Source organism: Talpa europaea (genome assembly GCF_964194135.1).
Source record: "Talpa europaea genome assembly, chromosome: 1".
Taxonomy (NCBI): domain Eukaryota; kingdom Metazoa; phylum Chordata; class Mammalia; order Eulipotyphla; family Talpidae; genus Talpa; species Talpa europaea.
In genome coordinates, this window is record NC_140073.1 from 43,383,071 (window position 1) to 43,396,915 (window position 13,845).

At 40.2% G+C, this 13,845-nt stretch overlaps 2 protein-coding genes across 2 annotated transcripts; both read left to right on the forward strand.

Moving 5' to 3' along the window:
- Positions 1-7,567: 7,567 nt before the first annotated feature.
- Positions 7,568-8,512, forward strand: LOC311182406 (olfactory receptor 51I1; the record flags this gene model as incomplete). Its single annotated transcript, XM_084251163.1, has 1 exon — positions 7,568-8,512. One exon carries the CDS (start codon positions 7,568-7,570, stop codon positions 8,510-8,512), a length of 945 nt encoding a protein of 314 aa, XP_084107289.1.
- A 4,126-nt stretch (positions 8,513-12,638) lies between these two features.
- LOC311182302 (olfactory receptor 51I2-like) lies at positions 12,639-13,589 on the forward strand (the record flags this gene model as incomplete). The annotated part of the gene is made up of 1 exon (XM_084251001.1): positions 12,639-13,589. One exon carries the CDS (start codon positions 12,639-12,641, stop codon positions 13,587-13,589), a length of 951 nt encoding a protein of 316 aa, XP_084107127.1.
- Between the last annotated feature and the right edge of the window lie 256 nt (positions 13,590-13,845).

Genomic DNA, 13,845 nt, shown 5'->3' on the forward strand with positions numbered 1-13,845 from the left:
CCTTTTCCACTTTAACTCTTTCTCGAGTCTGGCTTACAGAGACTCCTCCTAACGACCCCGACAGTGTTTTAGAACTCACCAGAAGACAGATGAGACACCCACAGAATAGGACGTCCTTTTCTCCTATCTGCTAATGTGAAGCCATGGCTGCTACTTTTGTATCTCACTCCAAGCCCCAGGAGAGAGGGCTCGGAGAGGTGACTTTGTGTCTGAAAATTCACCAGGGAGACATTAGTCTCTTGAAGTTCTTAATGAATACAGAGACTAAATCATGTGCTCTTTTAGCTGAGAAAGACTTTGGCAATCTTCCAGATCAATTCTCTGTCCACGGCACCATCTCATAGTGGATGGACAGACGCTGTGGGAGAGGATCTCATCACTCCTAAGAGGTTCCAGGGTTATGTAATAGGTTGAACAAATCCAAGAGATAAGGTGTATGAAGAAAATAAATTTTTACTTTTCCTTTCCCTTTTAAAAATACATTGAATGGGGTTAAATCTTTTACCTGTGGAAGAAAACTCAGGTGCCTGAGATTTCTGGACACATTCAGACAATAAAACATCCTCTGGGGAGTAGTTAAATTATTACTTACCAGGTAATGGTTAGCTGTCCTCCATTGCAACAAACACTCTGCCCTCTGCCCCCAAATGGTAATAGTTTCTCATTCAATTCTGCTACCAGAGCAGCAAGCTCACGTTCATCTATCAGTTAGATTTCCAGGCATGAATACCAATTTGTCATGGTGTTTTTTTTCCCAGTCAAATTTCAGGGGACATATGTTTATGTCTCCTTATGAGAATCTTAAGGTCCCTTGAGTTTGACTGTGGTAAAGTGGGGTGTACCTCTTCATCCCTTTTTCTTGGGCCTGGGGAAGGAGGCGTGGAGTGGGAAACTTAGCACTTTCCGGACTTTCCTCTGGCTTCACCTCATTTTCTCATCTTTTGTTTTCCACCCCTATCTGTCTCTTTCCTTCCTTCTTTTCTCCACATTCTCTTCCATGTACCCCTCTTTATCTTTTTCCATAGCAATAGCTGTAGTAGAAGTGGTTTTTTAGTTCAATTTGTGCCTTATACCCATCATCACACTGGAAAAGCAAAAACAAAACAAAACAAAACAAAACAAAACAAAACAAAACAAAACAAAACAATCCAATTCATCATTATCCAAGTCACTGTGAAACTTCCTCTGTCAATCAATATATAGAACGCTTCAATTTAGTTATGCCTGTTTGTTGTCTATCATCCCCACTAAAATAGAAATATGGCAGAATGCACCTTGACTATTTTGTTAACAGTTGTATCTATATTTTCAAAAACATAGATAAGATGCCTTGTGGGAGCTCAGTAAACATTTGTTGAATGACTGAATTCAAGATCTTTGCTCATTTTGATAAAAATTAATGTGACTATAGCTCTTGCTCAGTTTTGAAACTTTCCTGTCTTCTCTGAGCCAATATTTCTGATTAATTGTATAATATAGACTTCTACAATATGCCTTATATTCCCGATGATGGTCTTTCACATTGACGACAAATGCTTCACTGGTTATATTCCCAACTATTCCTTAAATTCTCTCAGTAAGAATGGCACATACCAAAAAAAACCAGAAACAACAAATACTGGCAAGGATGTGGTGAAAAAGAACTCTCCTACACTGCTGGTGGGAGTGCAAACTGGTCCAACCACTATGGAAAACTGTCTGATGTTTCCTCAGTCTACTAAAAATGGAGCTACCATATGACCCAGCAATTCCACTACTAGGAATCTACCCAAGGACACAAAGACATTCATTCAAAAGAATGCCTGGGGCCTCCCTGGTGTCACAAGGGGTTGAGATGCAACCTATGAAGCTGTCTGCAGCCACTGCAGCATGAGTTTGATCCCCAGGCTGGCCAGGGAGCTACCCACATGGCACAGCAGACCTCTCCTGTCTTGCCCACTTTTCCCTTCAGCAGTGTATTTCAGTCAATCTGCCTTTTCTGTTACCCACACTGTCTCTGGTAAATCTTCTCACCCCACCCCCCCGACACTTCTGGCCTGTATCCCAGCTCTTGTATAAATAAATAAATAAATCTTTAAAATAAACAAATAAATCTTTAAAAAATATTAAAAAAAAAACAAAAGAACACCTGTACCCCTATGTTTATTGCGGCACTATTTACAATAGGTAAAACCTGGAAACAATCCAAATGCCCCCAAATAGATGACTGGATCAAGATGTGGTACGTATACACAATGGAATATTATTCAGCAATCAAGAAAGATAAACCATTCTTAGCAATGTGGATGGAGCTAGAGGAATTATGCTCAGTGAAATAAGTCAGAAGGTAAAAGAAAAATATCAGATGGTTTCACTTATAGCAGGAATATAGGGGAATCAAATAAGACATCAGTGTAAAAAGATAATAACAGTACAAAACACAACAAAGCAAAACCAGACAATTATAAATCAGAGACATCCTGCAGGGGAGGAGGAGGGAGAGGGATCAGAGGGAGGGAGGGAGGAGCACAGGGGACTGAGGTGATGGTGCTCTGGTGCACTGGGGAAGGAAACTCTATGGGGACTACACCTGAGGGGGTAAGGGGAGGAAATATTGTTTAAAAATGAACAATGATGGAAAAAATAAAAAAATTAAAAAAAAATTCTCCCAGACAGGGATCCCATTGGTCTTGGTCATTACATTTCCAGCTTCTAACATAGTATTTGGAAAGAAGTATTTAGTGACTTTCTGTTGAGTGCATATGTAATAGTCACAACATAGCCTGGGGAACAGGCTCAAGTATAAGAACCATACCAGCTCCTTTGAGAAAAATTAATATAACAAATTGTCAGCTAAGTATTAGAGAGTATAAACGTATTAGTGCAAGAAACAAAAGGAATATAAAGATGTCATTGGAGGTAGCAACTTGAGGATGTAGCTTCTAATTTTATGGCAAGAGAAACAAAGATAGGAGTTTGGAAGTATTAAATCATGTGCTTGGAGGAAGTGTGCTATGGGGTTGGTGACTCAGACTTTGGGGTAGTAGGCACTGATTGTTTAAGTGGTGGTGGGATGATGCAAGGGTCAGACAAGATGCCCCTGTAACTGGTATTTATTACTTTTAGTGGGTGTGGCAGGGACATTTTGGGCTTGTTCTGAGGTCTTTAAAAGTCATGGTAAAAGAGGTTCTGCCACCTGTATTATGTCATTAGTATCTTATTATGCCTCTTTCTTATATAGCCACCTATGATTCTATTCTTTTTAATTAGTCTACCTTTTTACCTTATTGATGCTTTCAAAGTAAGTTATATCATCAATATAGTTCCCTCTAAGCACTTAATTTTTCATGTATTAATTGAATTTTTGTAAAGTTTTTATTTATTTATTTTGTAAAGTTATTTATTTATTTATTCCAAACATGTCATGCACAGATTTTACATGCACATTAGAAACAATCTGATGCGTGTATTGACTTTGTCCTGTAGTATGTTTATGTGTCTAGGTAGCATCTTGAAGTGTATTTGCTTGAACTATCTTTATAAGAATAGGTCTGGTGTCTATTTCTCTGCATAAAAATGGCTATGAGAATAATACCTGGAACAAAATAATGTTCAAAAAAACATTTTTATTTTGGTCTTATTGGAACTTTTACCTAAATTTGCAACTTTGGGGCCATTTTTCATGGTGGACTAAAGGAATATTTAAATAAGAAGCATATTATGTAGATGCTGACATGCATTGTACAAAAAAAACAAAAACCCTGCAATGCATCTAAGTTCCATATATGAATCTGTGAAAAGAATTTGTTGTACTTCTTTTGTTGATTTGTTAATAAGAATGTGGGTATATGTTTGAAATACTTTTGGGTAGGTGAGCATGGGATTATATTTGAAATATATATACTTGTTTCTTCAATTATGATATGAATCTCTTTCTAAAGTTATTTCTATAATATAATTAGTCACTATAATCAGTGTAAGAGTACACACATTATAATGTGCATTTGATGTGTCAAAATATGCGATTAGTGTCTAGATAGTTATATGAGCATATTTATGTTTATCTGGTTGTATTTGTGTGCATCTGAAAGAGGAGCTATGCTAGTAAATAAGTAACAGAATGTGTGTAGGGGCCTCAGGATGAATATGACTGCATAAGATTGTATGCATTCATGGGTTTGCATTCCCTGATCAAGGAAGAAATGGTATAATGATAGGTAGGATGATGCCATCAGGGGTGATGGTGCCAAAACTGGTATTCTCCTGAGAGCAATTCTCCTATGACCCAGCTCACTGCTCACTGATCCCACCCCCTTCATTATTTCCATCTTCCTTTCTCTGACCACAAACAAATGAGCCTAGGGATTTTGGGGTATTCATAAATTCGTGAGTCATAAGAGAGTGAGTTGATGCTACTCTGTTGATTGGACCCATAAACCAGTGCATCCAGCTACAGGAAACAGAAACTGCATCACCCAGTGAGTGTCCCCTCCTTCATTTGCCCATCTGAGCTCCTTATCTTGTTCTAAACTTGTTCTAAACTTTAGCACTCTTACTGCAACCCCAGGTTGACCTGAGTCCTTATATAGCCCCTCCAAACATGAACCAAATCTATTTTCTTTCAAAGCTCAGGATCATAGGCCCAATGCCCAGTTTTCTTCTGAATCAAAGTCCTAATACCAAACCTTAGGTTAAAAAGTTGAGTCATTAAATTCAGATTTTGTCTTGAGAGTATTCTATAATTTCACCCTGCAATTTGAATCATTGTCTTCTATACCTGAACCTTGAGTGTACAGCTGGAGGAAAAAAAAAAAAAATCACACAATCAAATGAACCGAAGTCATTTGACAATGTGGTATCTAACCTATATGGGTTTTCAGTATTGAGTCTGTCATGGGAATCTAATTGGTGGGGATATTACTGCAGGTCTGTTAGTGCTGTTGTGGAACTTTGCATTTGTGTGTGTATACGTGTGTATGTGTGTGTGTGGGGGGTACTAGACATGCTCTTATAATTAAGATGATTTAGAAAGCATATTTGCACAGGTTGGATCAAAGTCACCTTCTTGGAGACATTGAATTGAAACCTGGATTGGAAGGAAGATAAAAGTTTAGAGGTGAAACTTTTGAGTGAAGTGTTCCTTTGAATTCTCAGTTGGAAGGGAATGAAACCAAAGGAATAGATCAATTCCTTCTCTAGCCCATATAAATTCAGGATTATGACTGAGCATTCTCCAGTCTCTCGTCTTTACCTAATTTCACTCTGCTTACTAATAAGGCTATGAAGAGGATGGACACTCTCAAAAATGCCAAAGGAATAATGGTACTATTATGCCTAAATTCCATTATGGAGCTTTAATTTTGAGAAATCTGGTACCCTGGAAATATAGAGATATTTTGGATAGTCTGAGACAGTTGATAATATGTTTTTTTTTTTCAATTTATAGCATTCTGACCATTGCTAAATTTTCCTAGAGTTAGGCTGATGCAATTTATTTATTTTTTTTAAAGATTTATTTATTTATCCTTATAAGAACCAGGGTACAGGCTAGATGCGCGGGAGGATGTGAGGATTCACCAGAGCCAGAGCAGGGAACAGAACAGGCAGACTGACGAAATACACTGCTGAGGGGAGCAGCGGGCAGGAGAGGTCTGCTGTGCCACGTGGGACCCTCGCCGGCAGGCCGGGATCCAACTGTTGCTGCAGAGGCTGCGGACAGCTTCATAGTGCTGCTCTCAACTGCCTGCGCCACCAGGGGAGGCTCACGCTGATGCAATTTAAAGACAAAAAGAGAAGATGCAGTTAAGAAGGTTAAAAAAAAAAAAAAAGAAGGTAAAGGAAAAATCAAGGAAGGGGAAAAATTGGAGAGAAATGATATCTCTGGAAGAAGAGAGCACTTCTAAAATGATGAAGTGTTACCTCTTGGAGGAAGATCAAATATGTTGTGAGAGAGAATGTTTTCATTAGATTGTGTGACAAGGAGGTTACTGGTTACCATAAACACATTAGTTTTGGTTGGGAGGGGAAGTGACTGGGTACTAGTCATAGCAACTTGATGAGCTATAAAAGGCAAGATCTAGAAGAATGAACTGCTGACTTTTAGTATCTCAGAATTGATGGGGGAGCATCCAGAGACAGTGTTTCAAAAAGTTTGACTAAGAATTGGAAAGGCTAACAGAGTAGCCGCCAGAGAGGAAAAAGCTGTATTTTAATGACAGGATGGTTTTGCACCTGGTTACTACCTGAAGGGGCGAGGCTAGAATACAGTACAATGGACTAATGGAAGAGGAGATGGCAAAAGGTTGAATCTTGATGATGAAAGTCCTCACCTTGGAGAAGGGGAGGCATCTCTTTCTCAGAAACCAGGGGTAAGAACAGGTAAAAGTGTTAATTAGTATAAATTTAGGTATTGGTAAGTACTCAGTCTCTTGTCTCTTCTAATACAACTTACTTCTTTGATTTAATCCAGCTGTATACCCAGGTTGATTATGGAGCTGGTCAAAGGATGGAGTTTACCATGCAATGTAAAAGAGAGTAAAAGAAAAAGTGGAGATATGAGTCCTAGTGAGAGAGTAGGTCAGGGAAAGAGTGAGGAAGGAAGTGTTAGTAAACAAATAGATCATAATAAAATGGGAGAATTATTGAGACTCTGGGAGCAAGTGCATGGGCTGGATAAGGTAAGAGAACTGAGAAGCAGAAGGATGTGGTCAGAAGGTAAAAATATTGGAATTGAGGATTTCAGAGGTGAAACAGTTTATGGTGATGGCAACTTTAGGGATACCCATGGATTTGGAGGTTGAGGTGAAGTCTGAGTAAAGGTTATTAAAGCCTTTTCATAGCTGTAGAAGTTTTATCTATGCCATCTAGCAAAGGGTTCCTAAAGCTATAGGTGGTGTTCCTTTTCCTTATTTTGTTATTTCTAGTTTCCATACAATTTCTAGAATATGGCTTCTGTTGTGAGATGGGGGAAGTGAAAGGATCATAGTTTAAAGTCAGAATTAGGGGCCTCCCTGGTGGCACAAGGAGTTAAGATACAGAGCTATGAGGCTATCTGCAGCCACTGCAGCGAGTTTGATCCCCGGCCAGGGACCTACCCACATGGCACAGCAGACCTCTCCTGTCTCGCCCACTGTTCTCCTCAGCAGTTTATTTCAGTCAATCTGCCTGTCTTGTTTCCCACTCTGTCTCTGGTGAATCCTTTCACCACCCATACCTCTGGCCTATATCCCAGTTTTTGTATGCATATATAAGTAAATCTTTTAAAAAAATAAAGGCAGAATTAGGGGACTTTGTCCACGTTATCGCCTACTCTGTTACCTTGTCATGTATGGATACTCACCTGATTATTCTACCTTTAAGTAGTTTCTGTGTGGTCTAGACAGGTTAGTGGGCACTGGTGATACAGAAATGAGCAAAACCCAGTAGCTATCCTCAAATAGCTCATAGTTTAATAAGTAAAGCAGGAACACAGACAAACACTTTCAATCTCTGACCTTTTGTGTTGGAGACAGGATGTCTGAAAGACAGTGAAGAACTCCCCCAACCCTCTTGGGCTCATCCCCACTCTGTATTCTCCCACCTTCCGGCCATGCTGGGCCTCAATGGCACCCCCTTCCAGCCAGCCACTCTCCAGCTGACAGGCATTCCTGGGATGCAGACAGGTCAAGCCTGGATTGCTCTGTTTTTCTGCATCCTCTACCTGATCTCCATCATAGGCAACCTCAGCATCATCACGGTGGTGATTCGGGAGCCTGCTCTGCACCAGCCCATGTACTACTTCCTCTCTATGCTTTCTCTCAATGATTTGGGGGTGTCCTTCTCTACACTGCCCACAGTGCTTGCGACCTTCTGCTTCAACTACCGCCATGTTGGCTTCGATGCCTGCTTGGTTCAGATGTTCTTCATCCACACTTTCTCTTTCATGGAATCAGGTATATTTCTGGCCATGAGCTTCGACCGTTTTGTGGCTATTTGTGACCCACTACACTATGCAACTGTGCTCACCAATAGCCGCATCTTGGCTATGGGATTGGGCATCCTTGCCAAGAGTTTTACCACTCTCTTCCCTTTCCCCTTTCTGGTGAAACGACTGCCTTTCTGCAAGGGGAACGTTTTGCATCACTCATACTGCCTCCATCCAGATCTCATGAAAGTGGCATGTGGAGATGTGCGTGTTAACAACATCTATGGGCTCTTTGTGGTCATCTTCACCTACGGCATAGACTCAACTTTTATCTTACTCTCCTATATGTTGATCCTCAAAGCTGTGTTAGCTATTGCATCTCAGGAGCAGCGACTTAAGGCACTCAACACCTGCATGTCACACATCTGTGCAGTGCTGGTCTTCTATGTGCCTATAATTGCTGTGTCCATGATCCACCGTTTCTGGAAAAGTGCCCCAGCGGTTGTTCATGTCATGATGTCCAATGTCTACCTATTTGTACCCCCAATGCTCAACCCTATAATCTACAGTGTGAAGACAAAGGAGATACGCAGAGGGATCCTCAAGGTCTTTTATAAAACCCAGAACTGAGGAAGGCTGTTGACTGTGAGAACACTCCGCTGCAGAAAATACTGGGACTTGCTGACTTTTGGAAACTTAAAACAAGGAAGAGAAGAGTCTGGGATCTTGACAGTTGTGTACGTAGAACTAATAAAAGAATATCTGACTCAATTAAATCCACAAATATGTATTGAACATTTATTGTGTAAAAGTCTCTTTACAAGTTATAATGGTAAGTATAACATACTGATGATTAAAGAAAGAGGCAGAAAAGGGGAAAATATTGAATGGAGAACAGCAGATATTCTGAAAAATGTTTACTATATATGGGAATAATTGAAGTTGTGTGGAGCTCATAAACTTGAACACAAATAATTCCACTACCATTAAGAGTGACGGAAATGACATAAACACTACAGGCAAATAACATCCCTGTGGAGGCTTGGTGCTTCATATGATATATAGACCTATTTATTTTGTGGCAATCAGGATAAGTGTTGTGTGTATGTGTGTGTGTGTGTGTGTGTGTGTGTGTGTGAGAAGTAGGTTATGAAGGATGAGAGAGGTTACAGTGCTTGACACGGGGTTATAAAGGGAAGGTTATGATATTGATGTAAGTAACCACTTGAGAAATAGTTAGACAACAAAGTTTAGAATCTCACTAACCCTAAGTATGTTCTAGTGAGCAATAACATTGCTGTATCTATGCTCATTAGAAAGATAAAATCTTAGGCACCAATACAAGACCTTCTCAATTAGAATTGCTCTTAATGATTAAAGCTTGAAAAACACAATGTTTTCTATTCTAACATCTGCCAGCCTGATTTGTAACAAAAACATTATGACTCATGGATAACAAGAATCTAGAACAGTGGCTCTCAAAAGGTGACTCCCAAACCAGCAGCAACTGTACTGCTTGGAATCCTGTGAAGCGTGCAAATTCTCAGACCCTTCCTCAGTTTTCCTAAGCTGGAACCCTTGGGGATTAAGTTTTAGTAAGTTCTCCAAGAGTTTAAAGTTCTGCCAAGAGTTTTAGGAGAGGCAGAAAAGGCAGTGGTAAAACCCCAGAATTTAGTAACTCTGATACATGAGAACCTTTAACTTAGAATATTAGTCTAGCATAGTGGGAGAATTGCAGATAGCTTCCTTTAGACAAACGGTGGGTTTCACATTGACCCTCTTGGGGAAAAAGATCTTGAGAGATTGCCTGAGTCAGATTGTGGGTGATTTTTTAAAGCTGATGATTTGATGATTCCCTGCTTATATAACCAGAAATTACTAGTCTCTCCAGACAGCACAGCCTGACAACAAAGGGCAAAGAGACATTACAGCCAAAGAGACATTAACCAAAACAGAAAGGCACCCCACTGATTGGGAAAAAAATCTTTGCACTCCAGTCAACTGATAAGGGACTGATCACAAAGATATAGAAAGAACTCACAGGACTCAACAAAAACAAAATAAACAATCCAGTCAAGAAATTGGCAGAAGAACTTAAAAGACATTTTTCCAAAGAGGAAATGCAGATTGCCAATAGGCATATGAAAAAAATGTTCAACATCCCTTATCATCAGGGAAATGCAAATTAAAACCACATTGAGATACCACCTTACATCAGTAAGAATGGCATATATATATATATATATATAAAAACAAGCAACAACTAATGTTAGCGAGGATGTGGTGGAAAAGGAACTTTCTTACATTGCTAGTGGGAGTGCAAACAGGTCGAACCACCATGGAAAGCTGTCTGGAGATTCCTCAGTCTACTGAAAATGGAGCTGCCATACGACCTGGCAATTCCACTCCTAGGGATCTACCCAAAGGACACAAACATTGATTCAAAAGAGCACTTGTACCCCTATGTTTATTGCAGCACTATTCACAATAGGTAAAACTTGGAAACAACCCAAATGCCCCAAAACAGATGACTGGATCAAGAAGATGTGGCATATATTCACAATGGAATATTATTCAGCAATCAAAAAGATAAACTCATGCCATTCGCAGCAATGTGGATGGAACTAGAGGCATTATGCTCAGTGAAATAAGCCAGAAGGAAAAAAAAATATTGGATGGTTTCACTTATAGCAGGAATATAGGAGAACCCAATAAGACATCAGTGTAAAATAAAAAATAACAGCACAAAACACAACAAAGCAAAAATGGACAATTATAAATTAGAGACATCCTGCAGGGGAGGAGGAGGAGGGAGAGGGATCAGAGGGAGGGAGGGAGGAGCACAGGGGACTACGGTGATGGTGCACAGGTGCATTGGGGAATGAAACTCTATGGGGACTATACCTGAGGGGGTGGGGGGAAGCAAATATTATTTAAAAATGAACAATGATGTAAAAAATAAAAAAAAATATAAAAAATAATTGCAAGCAGAAGGAATTCATAAACTGCATCTGAACTATTTCAAATTTCTTCATGGAGAAAGTAAAATTTTCTCTATGTCTATCTTCTGTTTGCTTTCCCTCATCTATCCTACTGCTTCCTAGAAAAAGGACAGAGCTTGCCTTTTATTCCTCTCCTCAATATACTCCCACTCTACTTGAAACTGAAACAAGACAGAGGTAAAATAAAATACTTAAAGGAAAAAGAAGGTATTGGGAAAGTAATTCTTTTGGGAGATCTAAAATTAGGACCTGTGCCAGAATTTATGATGGGGATAATTACCACTTACGATATAATCACATTAAATATGTCACTTTCTTCATATTGTCTGACTCCACCTCCAGTAGATAGGTACTATTCTCTTTACATATCAGGTGGAAGTTGAAGGAATGCTCATCTAAATCATGAAGATGGTGGATGGCAAAGCTAGGACTCAAATATAAATCTGTGTGATGTGAATCCCATGCTTTTCCATTACTCTGGGATGGTTCTTCTGGAGAAGACCTTGAACTTGATAGAGTGGGGTGTGGGAGGGAGATGATAGGATTAGGTGGGGAATAGTAGTGGTAAATGAATGGAGGTAGCCATGGTTGTATTGCTTAAATCCTGGGCCTGATTCTGGGTTTAAAGCTGTGTTCTCTGGATTCTACCTTCTAAAATTTATCCATTGGAACATAAACTTTAGATTATGCCTAGGAGATGGATTTTAAACACAGAATTTGGGGATCTAGACACTGGGTTATGAACTCAGAACTCCAGTTTTGAGACTGGATGATTGGAGCAGAGGATTGCAAAAGAGCATGGAGGAATTTTTTTCCATCTTCCTCTTCATCACAAGGAAGGAATGATAGCAACTTCTTTATTCTATTTATGGAGCGAGAACGAAATCTCTAGAGGAAGTGTTTTTCCTTTTCTTTCTGTTCCCAAGGTAGATCTAATCTCCTTCCTTCCCCCCTCATCAGCTTCACACTCAGGCAAACAAGTACACCAGAGGCCCTTGCTTTTGGGAACTGTCACTGAAAGACACAAAGTCTCTATCCGCTCCTGGCTAGTGCTTCCTGAGGTCCTTTCTGAAGCCATTGTGAGTCCTGACCAGTCACTTCACAAAGTTTCCTCAGGTGAGTTTGAATTTATTTGTATCTTCTAGATAGGTGCATAAAAATTAAGTTCCTAAATATAATTCTGTTGGTAACTCTGTATTTTTTATCCCTTTCTTTCACTGTATCTCTGTATCTTTGAGTGTCTTTCTTGATGCCTGTGTGTATTTGCATATTTTTTTATCATTTATCTGACACATTGGTAGAGCCAAAAATCTTTCTTACGATTCCATCCTAGATTACACTGAGGTTTATTCTCGTCTCCACAATGGAATGAAATGACTGGTACAGAAAGAGTCTGTGAATCTAAGCTATAACCTAGACACTGCAGAAATTGATTCTTAAGATTTTGATATATAAACCATTTTTCCTCTCTGGGTTTTAGTGACCCCTTAAGTATAAAGCAGTGGATATTTATTCAACGTTTCACTTGTCAAATAATACCTTGTTTATATTTATAACAACCTTATGAAGCAAGTGTATTTTCAGCCCTGATTTCCAAATGAACACACCACGGGCTGAAAAGATTAAGTTACCTGCTCAAGATCACAGCCTTTGAGGTAAGCTACTTAGGCAGTAGACCCTATAGATGGGAGTTAACTTCATTTTTTTTTTTTTTTTAAACCAGCAGGTGAAGACTGTTCTTCATCATTGGTGACATGGGAGCTGAGAGCAATGACAGCTTTGACTTTCAATCTGTCTTCCTGACTGGCATTCCAGGACTGGAGGCCCTACATGGCTGGCTTTCCATCCCCTTTTTAACCATGTACATTGTGGCCATTGTGGGCAACAGTCTAATCATGGCGGCTGTGAAGGCAGACTCTGCCCTGCATGAGCCCATGTACCTGTTCCTGTCCATGCTGGCTATCACTGAGGTGGGTGTCTCCGTGTCCACACTGCCCACGGTCATGGGCATTCTTTGGTTTGATTTCCGTCAGATTAACTTTGATGGCTGCCTGGCTCAGATGTTTTTCATTCATACCTTCTCCTGCATGGAGTCAGGGGTCCTGCTGGCCATGAGTTATGACCGCTTTGTAGCCATCTACAATCCACTGCGCTATACAACCATCCTGACCTTGCCACGGATAATCTCCATGGGTCTGAGCATCACACTGAAGAGCGTGCTATTCATGGCCCCACTTCCAATTCTTTTGAGGCAACTACCCTATTGCCACACTAACGTTCTCTCCCACTCCTATTGCCTCCACTCAGACCTGATCCAGCTGCCTTGTGCTGATACGAAGCTCAATAGCATCCTGGGCTTATCCATAGTCCTGGCCAGCTTTGGGTTGGACTCACTGCTCATTGTGGTCTCTTATATACTGATTCTTTACACAGTCCTGGGCATCGCTTCTGGAGAGGGAAGACGGAAGGCCCTCAACACATGTGTGTCTCACATCTGTGCAGTGCTTGTGTACTATGTGCCTATGATTGGTGTGTCTGTGATGCATCGTGTTGCCAAGCATGCTTCACCCCTGGTCCACACACTCATGTCTAGCATCTACCTCTTCGTGCCTCCTGTGCTCAATCCTATTATCTACAGTGTCAAGACCAAGCCAATCCGACAGGGAATTGCTACCTTGTTCTCCTGCAAGAAAGAATTGCTCTGAAACACTCCAGCAGGGCAGGTACTTTGAATCAGTGCATAAACTCTGATGGTGTTTCTGCTGTGGGGAAAACTCTGTATCAGGCATTTTTAAGAGTAATAGGAATGAGGAATTCAAAACTTCACCATAGGCTTAAATCTGGGAGGCATCGTTTGTCCATTCCTTCTCACATCTTATCAGTGTATGTGTATCTCAGAATGTGCATATGTGCATGTAATTCCAACGGATATGATCATTCCAGGACAGAGATCATGAATTT